At 29.9% G+C, this 14,007-nt stretch overlaps 1 protein-coding gene across 1 annotated transcript; it reads right to left on the minus strand.

The window, feature by feature from the left end:
- Positions 1 to 4,623: 4,623 nt before the first annotated feature.
- Positions 4,624 to 8,425, minus strand: LOC101216821. The gene is made up of 9 exons (XM_004146661.3): positions 8,201 to 8,425; positions 7,909 to 8,093; positions 7,145 to 7,326; positions 6,758 to 7,042; positions 6,608 to 6,666; positions 6,462 to 6,498; positions 6,274 to 6,345; positions 5,799 to 6,126; positions 4,624 to 5,219 (listed from the first exon to the last, which is right to left on the minus strand). Exons 1-9 carry the CDS (start codon positions 8,307 to 8,309, stop codon positions 4,866 to 4,868), a joined length of 1,611 nt encoding a protein of 536 aa, XP_004146709.1. The 5' UTR covers positions 8,310 to 8,425; the 3' UTR covers positions 4,624 to 4,865.
- Between the last annotated feature and the right edge of the window lie 5,582 nt (positions 8,426 to 14,007).

Genomic DNA, 14,007 nt, shown 5'->3' on the forward strand with positions numbered 1-14,007 from the left:
ACAATTTTTTTATAATAAAATATACACTAAAACATGGAAAACAAAATTAGTTACCAAATTAATATATATGATTTTTGTTTTCAATAAACAAAATTTTAAAACATAACAATTTAGTTAGTTATTCCATCCAAATTTATAATTCAATTTTCATATTTTAAAGTTAAAGACAACCTAGTCCAATCATTAAAAGAAATGAAGAAATGTCTTATTAATTTTAAAAAATGAAAGAAAAACAATTAGTGATTAAAATTGGAGGCGATGTGATTAATAATTGAAACCCTAAGCTAAGTTATGAAATGTGTATTTCTCTCTAGCCATTAATTTAAATAAGAAAGAAGTGATGTGAACACAAGGAATACTCTCATCAAGTCTCTATCAAGAAAAACAAAAAGTTTGACCACCTTTTTTACTTTGAATCTTCCAATTATTTTGATTCATATTATTGGGGTATTTGATACTTTCATCAAGGCCATATGTTGGAATAAGTCAAGTCCGTGTTAGCATGCCCCCAAAACAAAAAAAAGTAAATATTATTCCATGTTATTATAGGGTTAATTAGCATACTTTATGTGGGGGCCAACAATACTAATGCTGATGCTCGTTGAATTCTGTTAATAAAATATGGTTCAACGAAACATATTGACTATGAATGACAAGAAAGAGAAGAAAAACGATAAAGTAATAAGCCTTCTAATATTTTAAAAATGCAACAATTTGAATGTTTTAATAAGATTCGTTTTGTATGAAAACTATAGGGGTACTGTAATTTTGAGATTGTTTGTGTTTCTTTATCTCAACCAATTAATTTTGTTATTTAGTTTTGTTGATAATTTGATCCTTTATACTCGTGAATATTAGTAAAATTAATCACAAAAATGAATGAGAATGATATTAGAATGCATTCAATTAGAAAAATGTGTCATCAAATAGTAAACTTATGTATAACTTTAAAAAAATATAACAAACCACCGTGATGTTTTAACAGTAATTTCAAAAACGAAATACCCACGAGAAAAAATATAATAAATATAATAAAATGTTAATCAAAATGAATTTAGGAAATGTAGCATGGTTTGAAAGGTAATGTTGGGTTGATATTTATCTTAGTTCTATTTCTCTTGAAATGGATGCAACAAAAATTAAATGTCATATGTATTATAAACTTTAATTCTTAATTAATGTCTAATAAATGATAGAATATTAGCTTAGTTTTAATTAACATATAAAATTAAAAATTTAGAAACACAATCAGAATCTTGAAATAAAATTAGAAATACAAACTTGTGAGCAATGAAAAGGAAGGAAATTACACACTATTAACAACAAAACTTGCTTAAAGCTTAAGCAAAGTAAAATTTAAATGCGAAATTAATAGTGTTCTTCAACAATATCAAATTATAGTAAGATTCCATTGAAGGATACATTGAATGCAACCATACTCCAAAATCTCTATCAAAAACAGAGAAAAGATTCCCCAAAAAAGTGGAATATATTCCTAAGAACATAATTTGTGGAAGTTCTTGATAAAGAAATCAAGAAAACATTTCAAGATGTAATGAATCATCATCCGTTTATTACGACTTCGCTTGCATTTGCCAGTTGCAAGAATCAGAGAAGAAGAAACAGAGGAAAAGATGCAAAAGAAATGAAAGAGAGAAAGAAAAAAAAACTAATTATATTTCAAGAAAGACTTGTAGAATCGTCAAGATCCAATGTCGTCTCGAAATAATCTGTACACAAACAGAGTACTATATCTACAAACTCATCTGGAAATTCAGCGAAGGAAGAAGATCGAAATCAGGAACAAAAACAGACATCCAGATCTACTACACGTACAAACGACTGATTAAGCAACTAAAAAAAAGGGGGAATTCAAGAAACAGCCAATCCAGTTGCATGATCGTTCATCAAACAAAACCTGGAAGGTCGAGGATGAAAATTCCTCCGCCGTTGAAGATCGTTACTGGAGGGCTTAATCATCTGGAGCAGAAATGATCTCAAGGCATTAGCCTTTGCAAGCTCCAAGTCGGCAGTGGTAATGAGGGAAAGGGATGAAGATGAAGACCTAGAGGAGGAGATCTTGTGGCGGTTCCGGTGAAAACTGCAGCGGAAAGAGCCGGGATGGGTGGTAGGAGAACAGAGACACTTCCGAGAAGCGCCGTTGGTCGGGAATTTGTGAGTGGAGGATCCAGATTTTGAGGCCATTGAATTTGAAAATGTGGGAGTGATTATTATTTGTGGACTGATTTTTAGGGAAAACTTGTGGAACAAGATTGGTGTTTTGGAGTTTGAGGTTCTTTCTTTTTTAAAACTATTTTTATATTGAGTTTTCAAAAACCTTTAAATTACTTTATTGCCCTTCCAATTCCCTTTTAACTATAATTTGTTTGGTTCGTTGTGGAAATTTAAATTTTTGTTAGTTTGAGTAATTGTTGGATGTACTTTAATTTTGGACTTTCTTTTAACACCCAAAATTTGGGAATCAATAGATATTTCCTTTTTTCTTTATTCCATTTGAAAAATTCAACTAAAATTTATAACCTCCCTACCTACAATATTCAGATAACAATATTGTTTGAGTTCATTAGAGGACATAGTTTTATATTAGTTGGACTTTTTAAGATAAATGATGATTCGTGTCGCAGCTGAAATTGGATCGAGTGAGAAATTTACATCTCATCATCGACATAATAAATTTGATCTTAATATGAAATATAAACTTTTTAAATTCTTTCTCATTCTAGAGTTCTCTGGTTTTTCTTTGTTTGACCGTTTTCTCTCCTACAAATTATAAGTTTATTGTTATTGTTGTTACTGAATATCAACTTTTTCTTTTATTTATCTTGAGTACGATGGAAATCACATTTAGGAAGTAGTTTGGGGATACGGGTAAATTAAGAGTTTACTTATAAGACAAGGAAATGAGCGAAAGGAATTGGAAAGTGGAATTTAGAATGGTGGTCCAATACTTTGGAAGATGATTAAATCCAAAAGTGGAAGATATAACTTATAATCCCAAAAAATTACATTGTGGGATAATTTTCTAACTTTAATGATTCATAAGATTGTAATCCTCAATATCTCACTTCCACTTTAAGTGAAAATGAAAAAAGAATTGAAGAAGATTTGTAAATAAATCGAAGATTTGGAGACCCACAGTCTCCTCCTTCATACAAATACACAATAATTCAATAAATATTCCAACTTTTTTAGTTTCTTAAAACAAAATGTGGGTTTGTTTGTGGGACCTCTAATATATTGTTTTGATTTCATTTAAATCATCACCAGGGTCACTCTTCTACAAACATCTATCACTTCTCTTTCTCCAATCTTCCACTTGTCTAATATGTCTAATTCTTATCCCAACCCATATATTAAATATTCTAACAATTTTACTTTCTCTATTGTTGGAGTTCGAGACTATTGTCTTTCAAGACATACCATATTAACTTTATTCTAGAGGTAGCACTACGTCCAAAATATCAACTAACAAAACTGTGTGGATATACCAAACTTTCTTCAACAATTTCAAAACCGAGAGAAATACCTTTTTAGAGAAGGTAAAATTACACAACACCAAAACCAAATTCATTTCTGAAGTTTAAAGAAAGAGCATTTATTTGTGATCATTCAAATTTATTTCTCCAAACTGGTTATATTATCATGGAGTGACACAACCATTTATTCCAACATCTACTGGTTAGGATAAAAATTACTAGAATGAGCATGATAGATCGAAAAACAAAGCTAATCAATCAAATTGAAGTCGGTCGGTAAAAAAGCAAGAGGAATATGTTGGAATCAGTTTTAAAATGTTTCAAATTGAGAATTTTCAAAAAGTATTCTAAGTGTTAAACTAACCCGACTTGACAAAAACCGACCGACCCTTACTTATTGATATCGAGATGAGTTTGAACATTTTTTAAACCAATTATGATCGATTGGGTGACAATTTTGTTAAAAAAAATTGACTCTAACGGATGACCACCTCTAAAAGAAATTGAAAGTTGGCATACTTTTCTTAGTTTCAAAGTTAACCAAAAATCAAACCGAACTAATTAGTTTTATAAACAAGATAACTAAACCGATGATCAAGAAAAAAAACTTGTTCGGTTTGGTCATATCATGACTTTGGTTTTCAATTTTAGCCTTTTTTTTTTTTCTCAATTTTTTAAAAAAATCTCCTTTAATATTTTCAAATTAAAATTGAGACTTTCTATTTGAAAATTGAAATTAGAAATTTGTATAATTTTTCTAGCCTTATTTTTTTCTTTCTAATTAAGGAATATTACATTCATCATAACAAATGATGATTTTTCTAAACAACCAACTGACATCCCCTAAAATACACACTTGGTTTTGTTTGGTTTTAATATAAAAAATTCAATTCCAATCAATATATTTTTTTTTCTCACCAAATACAAACCAAAATATCCAATTTTATGCTAAAAACCAGTGTGGATTTTTAATTTTTCCTTGCCCTCTTACTACTATAAACTTTCCAGTTTATATCTATTTGTGATATCTAGAAATGTCCCTCATCATCAGAACTCATTGACTTCAGAATCTCACATATAAAAATATAGCCTAAAACTATTCTCATAAGAAAACTAATAAACAAGCTTACAAAAAAGAACTAATCCAAAAAATTCATTCCTTTAGGTATATTCACATCAACAGTCTTCAGATTCAGGTTTGAAGAATATCATAGCTATAGGAAAAAGAAACATATTTGATATTCTACAAAAATAAATAAGCTCTAATCTAATGTAATGTTCAAATATGTGTGAGACATAAGTCAGTATAAGATGTACCTACAACAAGCATAGATTGATGTATGGTTCTTTCAACTGTTCTCTTCGATATCACTGGCTGTAATTGCCCATATGGCTCTTTGTATATACACGGTGTCGTCGTTCTCTGGCGTAGATTACCCAGAAAATTAATGACAGCATCACGGCTGCAGACACCATAACCAATCCAATATAGATCCATTGTGTATATCGACCCAATCCAGGACAATAGTTGTCTTGTATGTCTGTGAATGTTTGCCGCACAAAAGAGCAATCTTGCAAACTAACCAAGTATGGACCATACTTGTACAAACCAAAAGTTACATTTACAGCAGCAGTCATTTGGCTGTAGTAAGTTGGGGTTAGCCGGCCAGGAGTTGTACAAATACCAGATGCTGAAGCTTCGCAAACGAAGTTCTTCCAAACCTGCAGGAAATGAGTTGTGAAATATTATTTGACGCAATATAACAAGTTTATATGATTAGAACTACAGAGGTTTTTTGACAGGTATCTGAATAAGGGGAGCACAAGCTTTTGTACAAGGAAAAAAGAGTTCAAGATGCTTAAGAATTAGTCAGGTCCAATGAAGAACATATTAATAATTCCTCCCCCTAACAGTTATGGAACCACTTTGCTGACTGGCATAAAGATGTATGAAAGATGAACCATGAAAATTGTTATGAACATAAAGAGAAAACGAGAAAAATTAAACAATAAAGATTGACTCAAAGATTTATACGTTTACTAATATAGTGTGTTAGAGAAATATAAGATAACATAGATTGTAAATGCGCTAATAAGGTTAAAAGGATAAATGACACCTTAGAGTGTTTATATAAGATAGTGAGACCTTGTGCTTGTTAATTTAGAGCAGTAGATAACATATTCCAACAAAAGCTAGATAGAACACAAACTTTAAGGAGGATATGACAGACCACTCTATGTAAAGTAATTGGCTTCACACAAAATGGGAATCAATAAAAAAATTTCTTTTAATTTTCTTACCACAGTAGCATTCCCCAGTTCTACTTCACCCGATGCGCATAATCGATCGGTAAGATTTGCATAAAATGGGTTGCAGAGGATGGGCATTGATGGACCAGATTGATTAAAATAAAAGGGTGCTCCAGCACTTGGTGGGAAGTTAGCATTTGAGATTCCAGTGATGACATTGTTGACAACATCAACAAGCTGAAATGCCACATTCTTTGATTGTGTGAGCGTTTCTTGGGCAGTGGCATTGTCAACACATGGTAGAATATCATCCAGAGCTGTATGCGCAGTTGGGTTTTGAACCCACTCATTCATCGACACACATGTATCTGCTACAACACTGATGTGTATTGAGAAAAGAAGTTAGCAGACTTGCATGGCAGTAGTGTCCTTAAAACTAGATCAAACGCAATTTACACAGAAATATTATGATGAAAATTGAAGGAACATAAGAAACAATATACTGCTCAAAAGGAAACAAGCTTACTTATGAAGGAGAAGAAAAACACCACACAAGATGAATGTGCCAGCAACAAGAATCCAACCAATGATCACCAAGCTGCAGTCATCAGAGAACCAAGCGTTTATCACAGTGGATCTTTTGCGCAGAAGAATATGTGATTCAAATATCACAACCAACTTGAAATATCAGTATAATCTGAGATATAAACTTACGAGTATACAAGAGACTGCATCCCAAGGATGGAAAATACTGCAACGAATTACCGAAACAAACACAGAAACAAATAGCAATGAGCTCTACTGGATTTGAATGAAGTTGCATTTGCATCTTCAAGTATTGAGAAATATAAAACACTTACAGAATCCAAGAAATGCCAGAAGGAGCATAATGGCAGCTAGAATTATAAGAGCAAGCCTTCTGTAGTGCAAAATAGGATGAATGAAACCATTAATGTCCAAATAAGCAAGCACCATACATATTGTGTATAACTAAAAAAGATTCAACTTACATATGATCAAGTACATATTGGATATTCTTTGAATTCTCTCCTGTCTTCTCAGAAAGAGTAATAGCAGAAGAGTTAAGCTTTCTATCAATTTCATCAATTCTTCCCTGGATATCAGGAGAAAGAAATGCTGTTGCAACTCCTATCTTCTTAGCTGCACTAAGGTAACCCGACACATTGCGAAGATTAACAACAGTGTCCTCAGCTTGACCCACTACATAGTCCAGTGTCTTTGTTGTGATGCTATGGAACTTCCCCTGACCCGTGTATAAAACAATGCACCCAACACTGAAAACCAAAAGTTCAAATTTGAAAAAGAAAATTCCAAAATACTCAACCACATAGAGAAAGCTGAGACGAAAAAGAAATATAAATTGAGCAAGATCTTACATAGCTGCAATGGTAAAAAGGATAAGGAAAATGAGAGAAAGAGCATAAGCCAATCGAGAATAGCCATAAGGCTCCCTTCGACAACAGCAATAGCATAGGCAAATTAGAAACAAACTCAATCCAAAAACAACGAACCAAATCCCAGCGATGACAAAGAAAGGAGCTGCTGTAAAGGCAACAGACTGCAGAGAACAAGACAATGATGAGAACAAAAAAGTAAGAACCCAAGAACAAAATTAGTTCACAAAATACAGTACTTCAATAACATTTGAAATAAAATAAAGAACGATATATCATAAAAATCAAACTTAAAAAAGACAATCCATAGAAACATACGCAGCAAAGTCTTCAAATAAAATTGTCATCATCAATTGGGACCCACTCATAGATTTACAAACATTTGTTAAAATCAAAAGCTCCTCTTCCCTTCCCTCTTCTTTGATTCAATACACTCTAAATCATTCTCAATGACCCACCAAGGAAAACTATATTGATATTGAATCATAACATCAGAAATTCAGGTACGGCAAAAAAAAAAAACCCTAGAAGCAAACTAACAACGAACTGGAATTTTTTTATATATTGAACAAGAACAGAGCAAGTGGGGAAGGAGCAAATAGAATATTAAATTCAGAACCGAGTTTAAATCAAAACCCAAAAAGGAAAAGAAAAAAAGACCAGTCGGTAGCCGTTATACACAATGTAGAGAACGAAAAAACACACAGAGATACATTAAAACAAAGGTAGATTAGAAAGAAACTCACAGCCCAGTAATGCTTATTTTTAATATTCCAACCACCAGTATAGCGCTGAAAATTATTAAGTGGGTCTTTCCTGTTGGTTCTAGTCTCGGCCAGAATCAGAGAGGAATTATCAACGGTGGATTCCGCGAGATTCCTCCCGGCTGGCTCCCAGAGTTCCACCGCAGTAACGAACTCTCCTCGGCCAACTGCAGCGATCCCAGCAACAAAAAGAAAGAAGAGAGCAATAAGAGAGTTAAAGAAGTAGAAAAAGGGAAAGAAAAATGAAAAGAGAAAAACAGAGTAATAGGCATACCATGGAAGGGTAGTGAGTGGAGATGTGAAGAATGGTTAGAGGCAGAAGAAGAATGGAGATGAAGAAGAAGGAAAAGGGAAAAGAGAAAAGGGAAAGTGAAGAATTTCATAATAAAGGAGAGTGTAGATTGATTTGGGTTGAAGGATCATAAACTAAGAGAGTTGTAAGGCAGGGGATATATTGAGAGAGAGAGAGAGAGAGAGAGAGATCTAAGGCGTTTGGATGCTGAATATGTTGGGAAGAGAAAATTCAGCGTAGGCCATTGTTTGTCTATTTTTGAAAATTGTACTTTTTAATCCCTAAAATACCCTTCCTTCTCAAACAACATGCCGCGTTTTTTTTTTTTTTTTTTGGTTTTCAGTTTTCTCCTTTAGAAGAAAAAAGAAGCAGATTTGAAAAATTGGATCACCATTGATTCTAGGCAACGCATGCACCCATTTTTCAAGTTTTGTAACGTCCTATATACAATATTGAAAATTCAGCCACATTACAAATCCCTTTTTTAAAATACTATGCATTTTTTCTCATTTATTAAACACAACATTTGAAAAAATAATGAAAGGTAACTGAAATGATTATTGTATAAAAGAAATCACCAATTTGAAATGATATAGTTTAAAAATATAATGTGAAGAACTTGAGTTGGAAAGGAGAAAAAGGTAAAAAGGTAAAAAGGGAGAATAAGAAATTGGAAAAGAAGAATGATTTTTTTCTTTTGGTTGTAGACAAAAATGGAGTTTTTCAGTCTCATATTGGGAGGAGCTTCGGAAAGGCTGACACGTGTGAAAGTATGATTAAAGAAGGAAAATAAAGAAGGCAATCAATCTGGTGGGTGGGTCCGAGTAACAACGTTCCATTTTGTTGAGTTCCGTTCCCCCGTCCCCCACGGCGTCTAAACCGTGTGCGTGTGTGTGAGTGTGTTCAACGGTTACGGTCTATGCCTTCTCAACCTGTCTTTTAGTCTCCACCCACTTCTTTCTCTGCTTAACGCCTTTCTTTCCCCTTTCCTTTCCCTTTCTTCCAACATAATTATGTGGCCAACACATTCAACTTCTTAACATCAAATACATCTATACATATCTTTCTTTTACCTTTTAGTTTTAAATGTCCCGACCATCTTTATCACACTTACCCCAACAATCAATCTCCAAATCAAAATCACTACACCCCAAACAATATAAAACAAAAAGTTGAATTGAAAAATGTTGAAGCCTAATTAATTTTACATTACAAATTGAATCCAAATTACAAATTGAATCCAAAACACGAGCAAGACACATTCATTTCTTTTTTCATGCTATGAGCGACCAAAATGTTTAGTTTTGACAAAATATTAAGAATGTATATTGTCTCACATCAATTAAATTAAAGAATTGGGATGTGTTCTAAGCTTATAAAAGAATTAGAATGTCGTTTTAGATTTTTAAAAAACGCTTTAAACTTAGTTAATTAAACTTTCTTTGTATTCTTTAGTTGGAGAGCAAATAATTGGATGAGTAATAAAAAAAAATTTAGATAAAGATGTGAGTAATGAAAAGTTTTAAGATAGCACTGCTGTAATTGAGATTTAAAAAAAAAATTGTTTTGTATAATTGTAACAAATTTTTACACAGTTGGATTTCTTTTTCATGGGTTGTTGTAAATTCTTGTGTTTTTAGTTTTATAGTTTTCTTCTAAATTTTTAAGCATGTGGTTGATTGATTCCGGAAACATTCTTATATTTATAAATATTTATAACCATTTTTTTAATTATATTTGAAAATAATTTCTTTTTTTTCTTTTTTTTCTTTTGTAAATCTTTAGTTTTGTTTTCTCAAATACAATAGATTTAAACGACATGATTACATAAATTCGTGAACAAGTTGTTTAAAAAAGTGAAAAAACTAAAAGTGCGTAAACAAAATACATGGTTGTTTTGAAAGTAGGTTAAATTTAAATAAACAAAAAATCTGAGTGGCATGATTTTATTATTTATTATACAAACGTGAAAGCATCTAATAATATATATTTATAAGTTAAATCGATTAAAAAGAGAGAGGTTTGATAGGGTTTGTACACATGACATAACCAGTTTATTATGTTATAAAAAATTGAATTTAATATGAAATTATTATACTTTAGGAAAGAAAATAAAACATTAATTTAAAGTATTGAGTTAATTAATTAATTGTATAAAATCAGGGATAAATGAAAGTAGGTAAAAGAATTAGCTGTCAACGTGCACGTAAAGCATTCCCATTCTTTGGCTTAAAGCCAATTTGGGACATAATAATAATATACAACTTTCTTAAAACAAATAATTCCATTCATATCATTAATATATATATATACACACACAGTTTTTTAAAAAATAATATAAAGTGAATAATATGGGCTCCAAATTATTATATTTATTATAGCAAAAGAAATATCAAATCTATATTTAGAGGTTTAACAGTGACTATGAAACAATTAATTTTGTTGCCGTGACCATATCTTTAATTCTTTTTCTTCAAATACATGGGCGAGAATAATAGAATTTCGTGGTCGAGATTTGAAATGATGATTTGGTGTATTATTCATTGAGTGAAGTTTAAATTGTATTTGGTAGTTTTACAAAATTAATTATCTAAAATTTGGCAACTATTGACATGTGCTGGGAACATATATATAATTAGTAAGTAATACATATGCTATGCAAACATTAGTATGTGAGTGAGTTAAATTGATAAAAACTAATTAAAGGTGAATTTCGAATGACCACAAAAAAAAAAAAAAATTGATTTTAAAAAATCATTATTTAAACTTTTTTGCGTTAAAAATGGTTTAAAATTAATTTTAAATGAGTTTTAAAAACTATTTTGAGTAATTATTAAACACAATAATTTTTTTTATCAAAATTAATTTATTTTTAAAAATTTAACAATTTAAAAGTTAAACGAGATGTATCATAAATACAAAATTAAGAGTTTGTGCTTGATTTGGTGACCATTTTAGTTATTAACTTTTAGATTCCGAAAATGATCAATTACACTTTTTAGATAATCAACCAATTGTGTAGTTTTTTTTTACGATGGAAAAAAATTTCAAAGCTAAACGATTCTGTTGACCACGCTAAACGATTGTCAGCGATCATTTAAATCATATCCACATGATCTTATAGTTCTTTTTAAACGATGAGAGAAAAGGGTTTCAAATCTAAACGATCATGTTGATCATGCTAAACAATTGTAATGACTATGGTAAACAGTCATTTAGATCATATCCACGCGATCATGTAGGGTTTCAAATCTAAACGATCGTACTAATAATGTTAAACAATGACGTTGACTGTGTAAGCGATCATTTAGATCATATCAAAGTGATTTTTAAACAATCTTGATATTCTGAAATTAAAAGGAGTTAGAAGAAATAAAGAGAAGATGAAGAAATAAAGAAAAAAAATGAATAAAAATAGAAGAAAGAAAATTTGGAATTGGAGTCGAGGAAATTTGAAAGAGAATATGAATAAATTTGGAAGAGGAACTAAAGAAAATTGAAAGAGATCAATTATTAAATCACAAAAAAAGAAGAAGAAAGAGAAGCGACAAATATGAAATATTAATAGTTTCATGGGCTTTTCATTTTCATTTTTGTTACTCAAATCGTAAATATTTTGGTATTTTGTTACATTTATCAAAATTAATTTTTGCAAAATTGTTTTTTTTTTATATATAATTTGAGCTAAAAATTCAACTTTTTCTTCCTTAAGAAATTTCAAAATATTTTTTGATAAATAGTGATAAGAATTCAAAATTTTTTTGTTAAGAAATATCAAGATATTTGTGATAAATAATGGAAAAAAAAAAAACAAAAGTTTTAAAAGAAAGAAGCCAAAATTATTTTCCAACGACACATTGACCCTTAAAAAAAACTAAATACTAAATGGATGCAACAATGGAGGTCTAAATATGGAACTTTTAATTTAATAAATGCTATATTATTTAGGGACACATTTAAATATGAAATATGAGTAAAAGTATTTATAAATATAATAAATATTTACCATTACTCTATTTATCACTAATAAACATTGTTATTTTTAGTGAAGCACGGTGAAACATATGGTTTATATGAACATCAACAACTAAATTAGCTTTCTTAATTTTCTTTTTCTCTTAAAAACGAAAATTGTTTGAAATTAAAATTTTATTTTCACAATTCAGGATCAAACGAACAATTTTCAATTTTATAATTAAAAAAAGATTTGTGATAGATGAATTTTCAAATAAAAGTTGTAGACAACCATCTTTGTAAAAAGAAATTAAACACAAATCAAAAATATCTATATGCAGAAGTCAAATTAGAAAACTTAGACTTTCATTTGGTGGATATATATAGAATAACTAATGCATTTCACATAAACTTCAATCATTAATATCTTAACTTCTAAGTCATTGTTCGTCGAATATAGGTAATAAAATTGAAATGCATTGTAATGTAATTCAAAATTCACGTTTGAATGGTGCATTTTGAACCCAAATTGAAATATTAACATCTTATTTTATTTGAACGGTTTTCAATTAATCGTTTTCATTTTTCAGGATTTTATTTTTGTTTCGCCCTCAATTCAATACACATCACAACACTCATCTCATTCTAATTCACCAAACACTCCTCTTATATATGGTATTGATAAAGCGGTTGAAAAGTTCAAATATTTTAGATTTTTTTTTTGTAAGAAATATCTAAAATACCTTTATTCTACTAATAAGGGAAAATTTGTATATTTGTGTATGTTTTCCTAAGAAAAAGGTTTCATAGGTTAAATGGATATGTTTTAAAATAAGAAGAACTTTGATTGAAAACTTATATATATGATTTTTTTAAAAAGTTAATTTTAAAATCATAGTCAAAACATGAATAACATTAGAATAGAGGTTTTAAAGCATTTTTAATTTTGTATGACTCATATTAATGTTCATAAATAAGAACAATAATAATGAATCATGTGTAATAATTGTGTAAACTATAGAGAATAATAGATATGCGTGTGAAGAATAGTTATCAACCTACCATATTTTAATATAATAATAAAGTGTGATTTATTAATTATAATTTAAAAAGACTATGATATAGTATTGTTGTAATTATGAATTGAATAGTAGAAAAAGAAATTATCTAAAAATGATTTTCATATGAACTACTTGAAAAAAATAGAAATTGCATTCATTTTGAAAATATTAGGCAAAAACCTACTCTCTATTGACAAGTGTCATTGCTTATATAGTCATATCATTTCTCATGATATTCTTAATTTGTGGTGATAAAATTTGGAAGACAGATTCATTGTTTATTTTTCAATAAATTAAAGGGCCACTTTTTAATAATACAAATTCGAGTATAAGAGTGTGAAATTTAGTTTTATGTATCCATTAAAATGATGTTTTTTTTCCTAGGATCATCAATCTAAATTGGATCACAATTTTTCTTTCCATTACTCATCTATCTCATAATTAATGAATGTGAAGTCTCTTGGTTTTTTCAATGTGGTATTCTTAACAACATAAAGATGCTAGTTGAACTAAGCTTTTGTTATTTTAGTATATAACAATTATGGTGATAAGAGATAGATCAAATGTTCTGCCTCTAGGACATAAGTTTATGTTAATTACACGCTTAGTTAAGTTTGGTTTGACACATATACACAAATATTCTTCTAATTAGTCAAATATTTAATGATTTTGGTGTGGGAGTGAGGTGGCCCAAATACGACTTACCTAAGAATTAAGATACACCTCATCAAAATTTATAAAATGAATGATTAAAGGGCATATGCATATGGATCT

Source organism: Cucumis sativus, chromosome 1 (genome assembly GCF_000004075.3).
Source record: "Cucumis sativus cultivar 9930 chromosome 1, Cucumber_9930_V3, whole genome shotgun sequence".
Lineage (NCBI taxonomy): Eukaryota > Viridiplantae > Streptophyta > Magnoliopsida > Cucurbitales > Cucurbitaceae > Cucumis > Cucumis sativus.

Excerpts from the sequence above, each read along its gene's own strand:
- LOC101216821 (XM_004146661.3), bottom strand. The coding sequence starts at position 8,309 with ATGAAATTCTTCACTTTCCCTTTTCTCTTTTCCCTTTTCCTTCTTCTT. Across the intron at positions 7,327-7,908 it reads AAAATAAGCATTACTGGGCT|TCTGTTGCCTTTACAGCAGC; the intron begins GTGAGTTTCTTT and ends TGTTCTCTGCAG. Across the intron at positions 6,346-6,461 it reads ATGCAGTCTCTTGTATACTC|CTTGGTGATCATTGGTTGGA; the intron begins GTAAGTTTATAT and ends TGATGACTGCAG.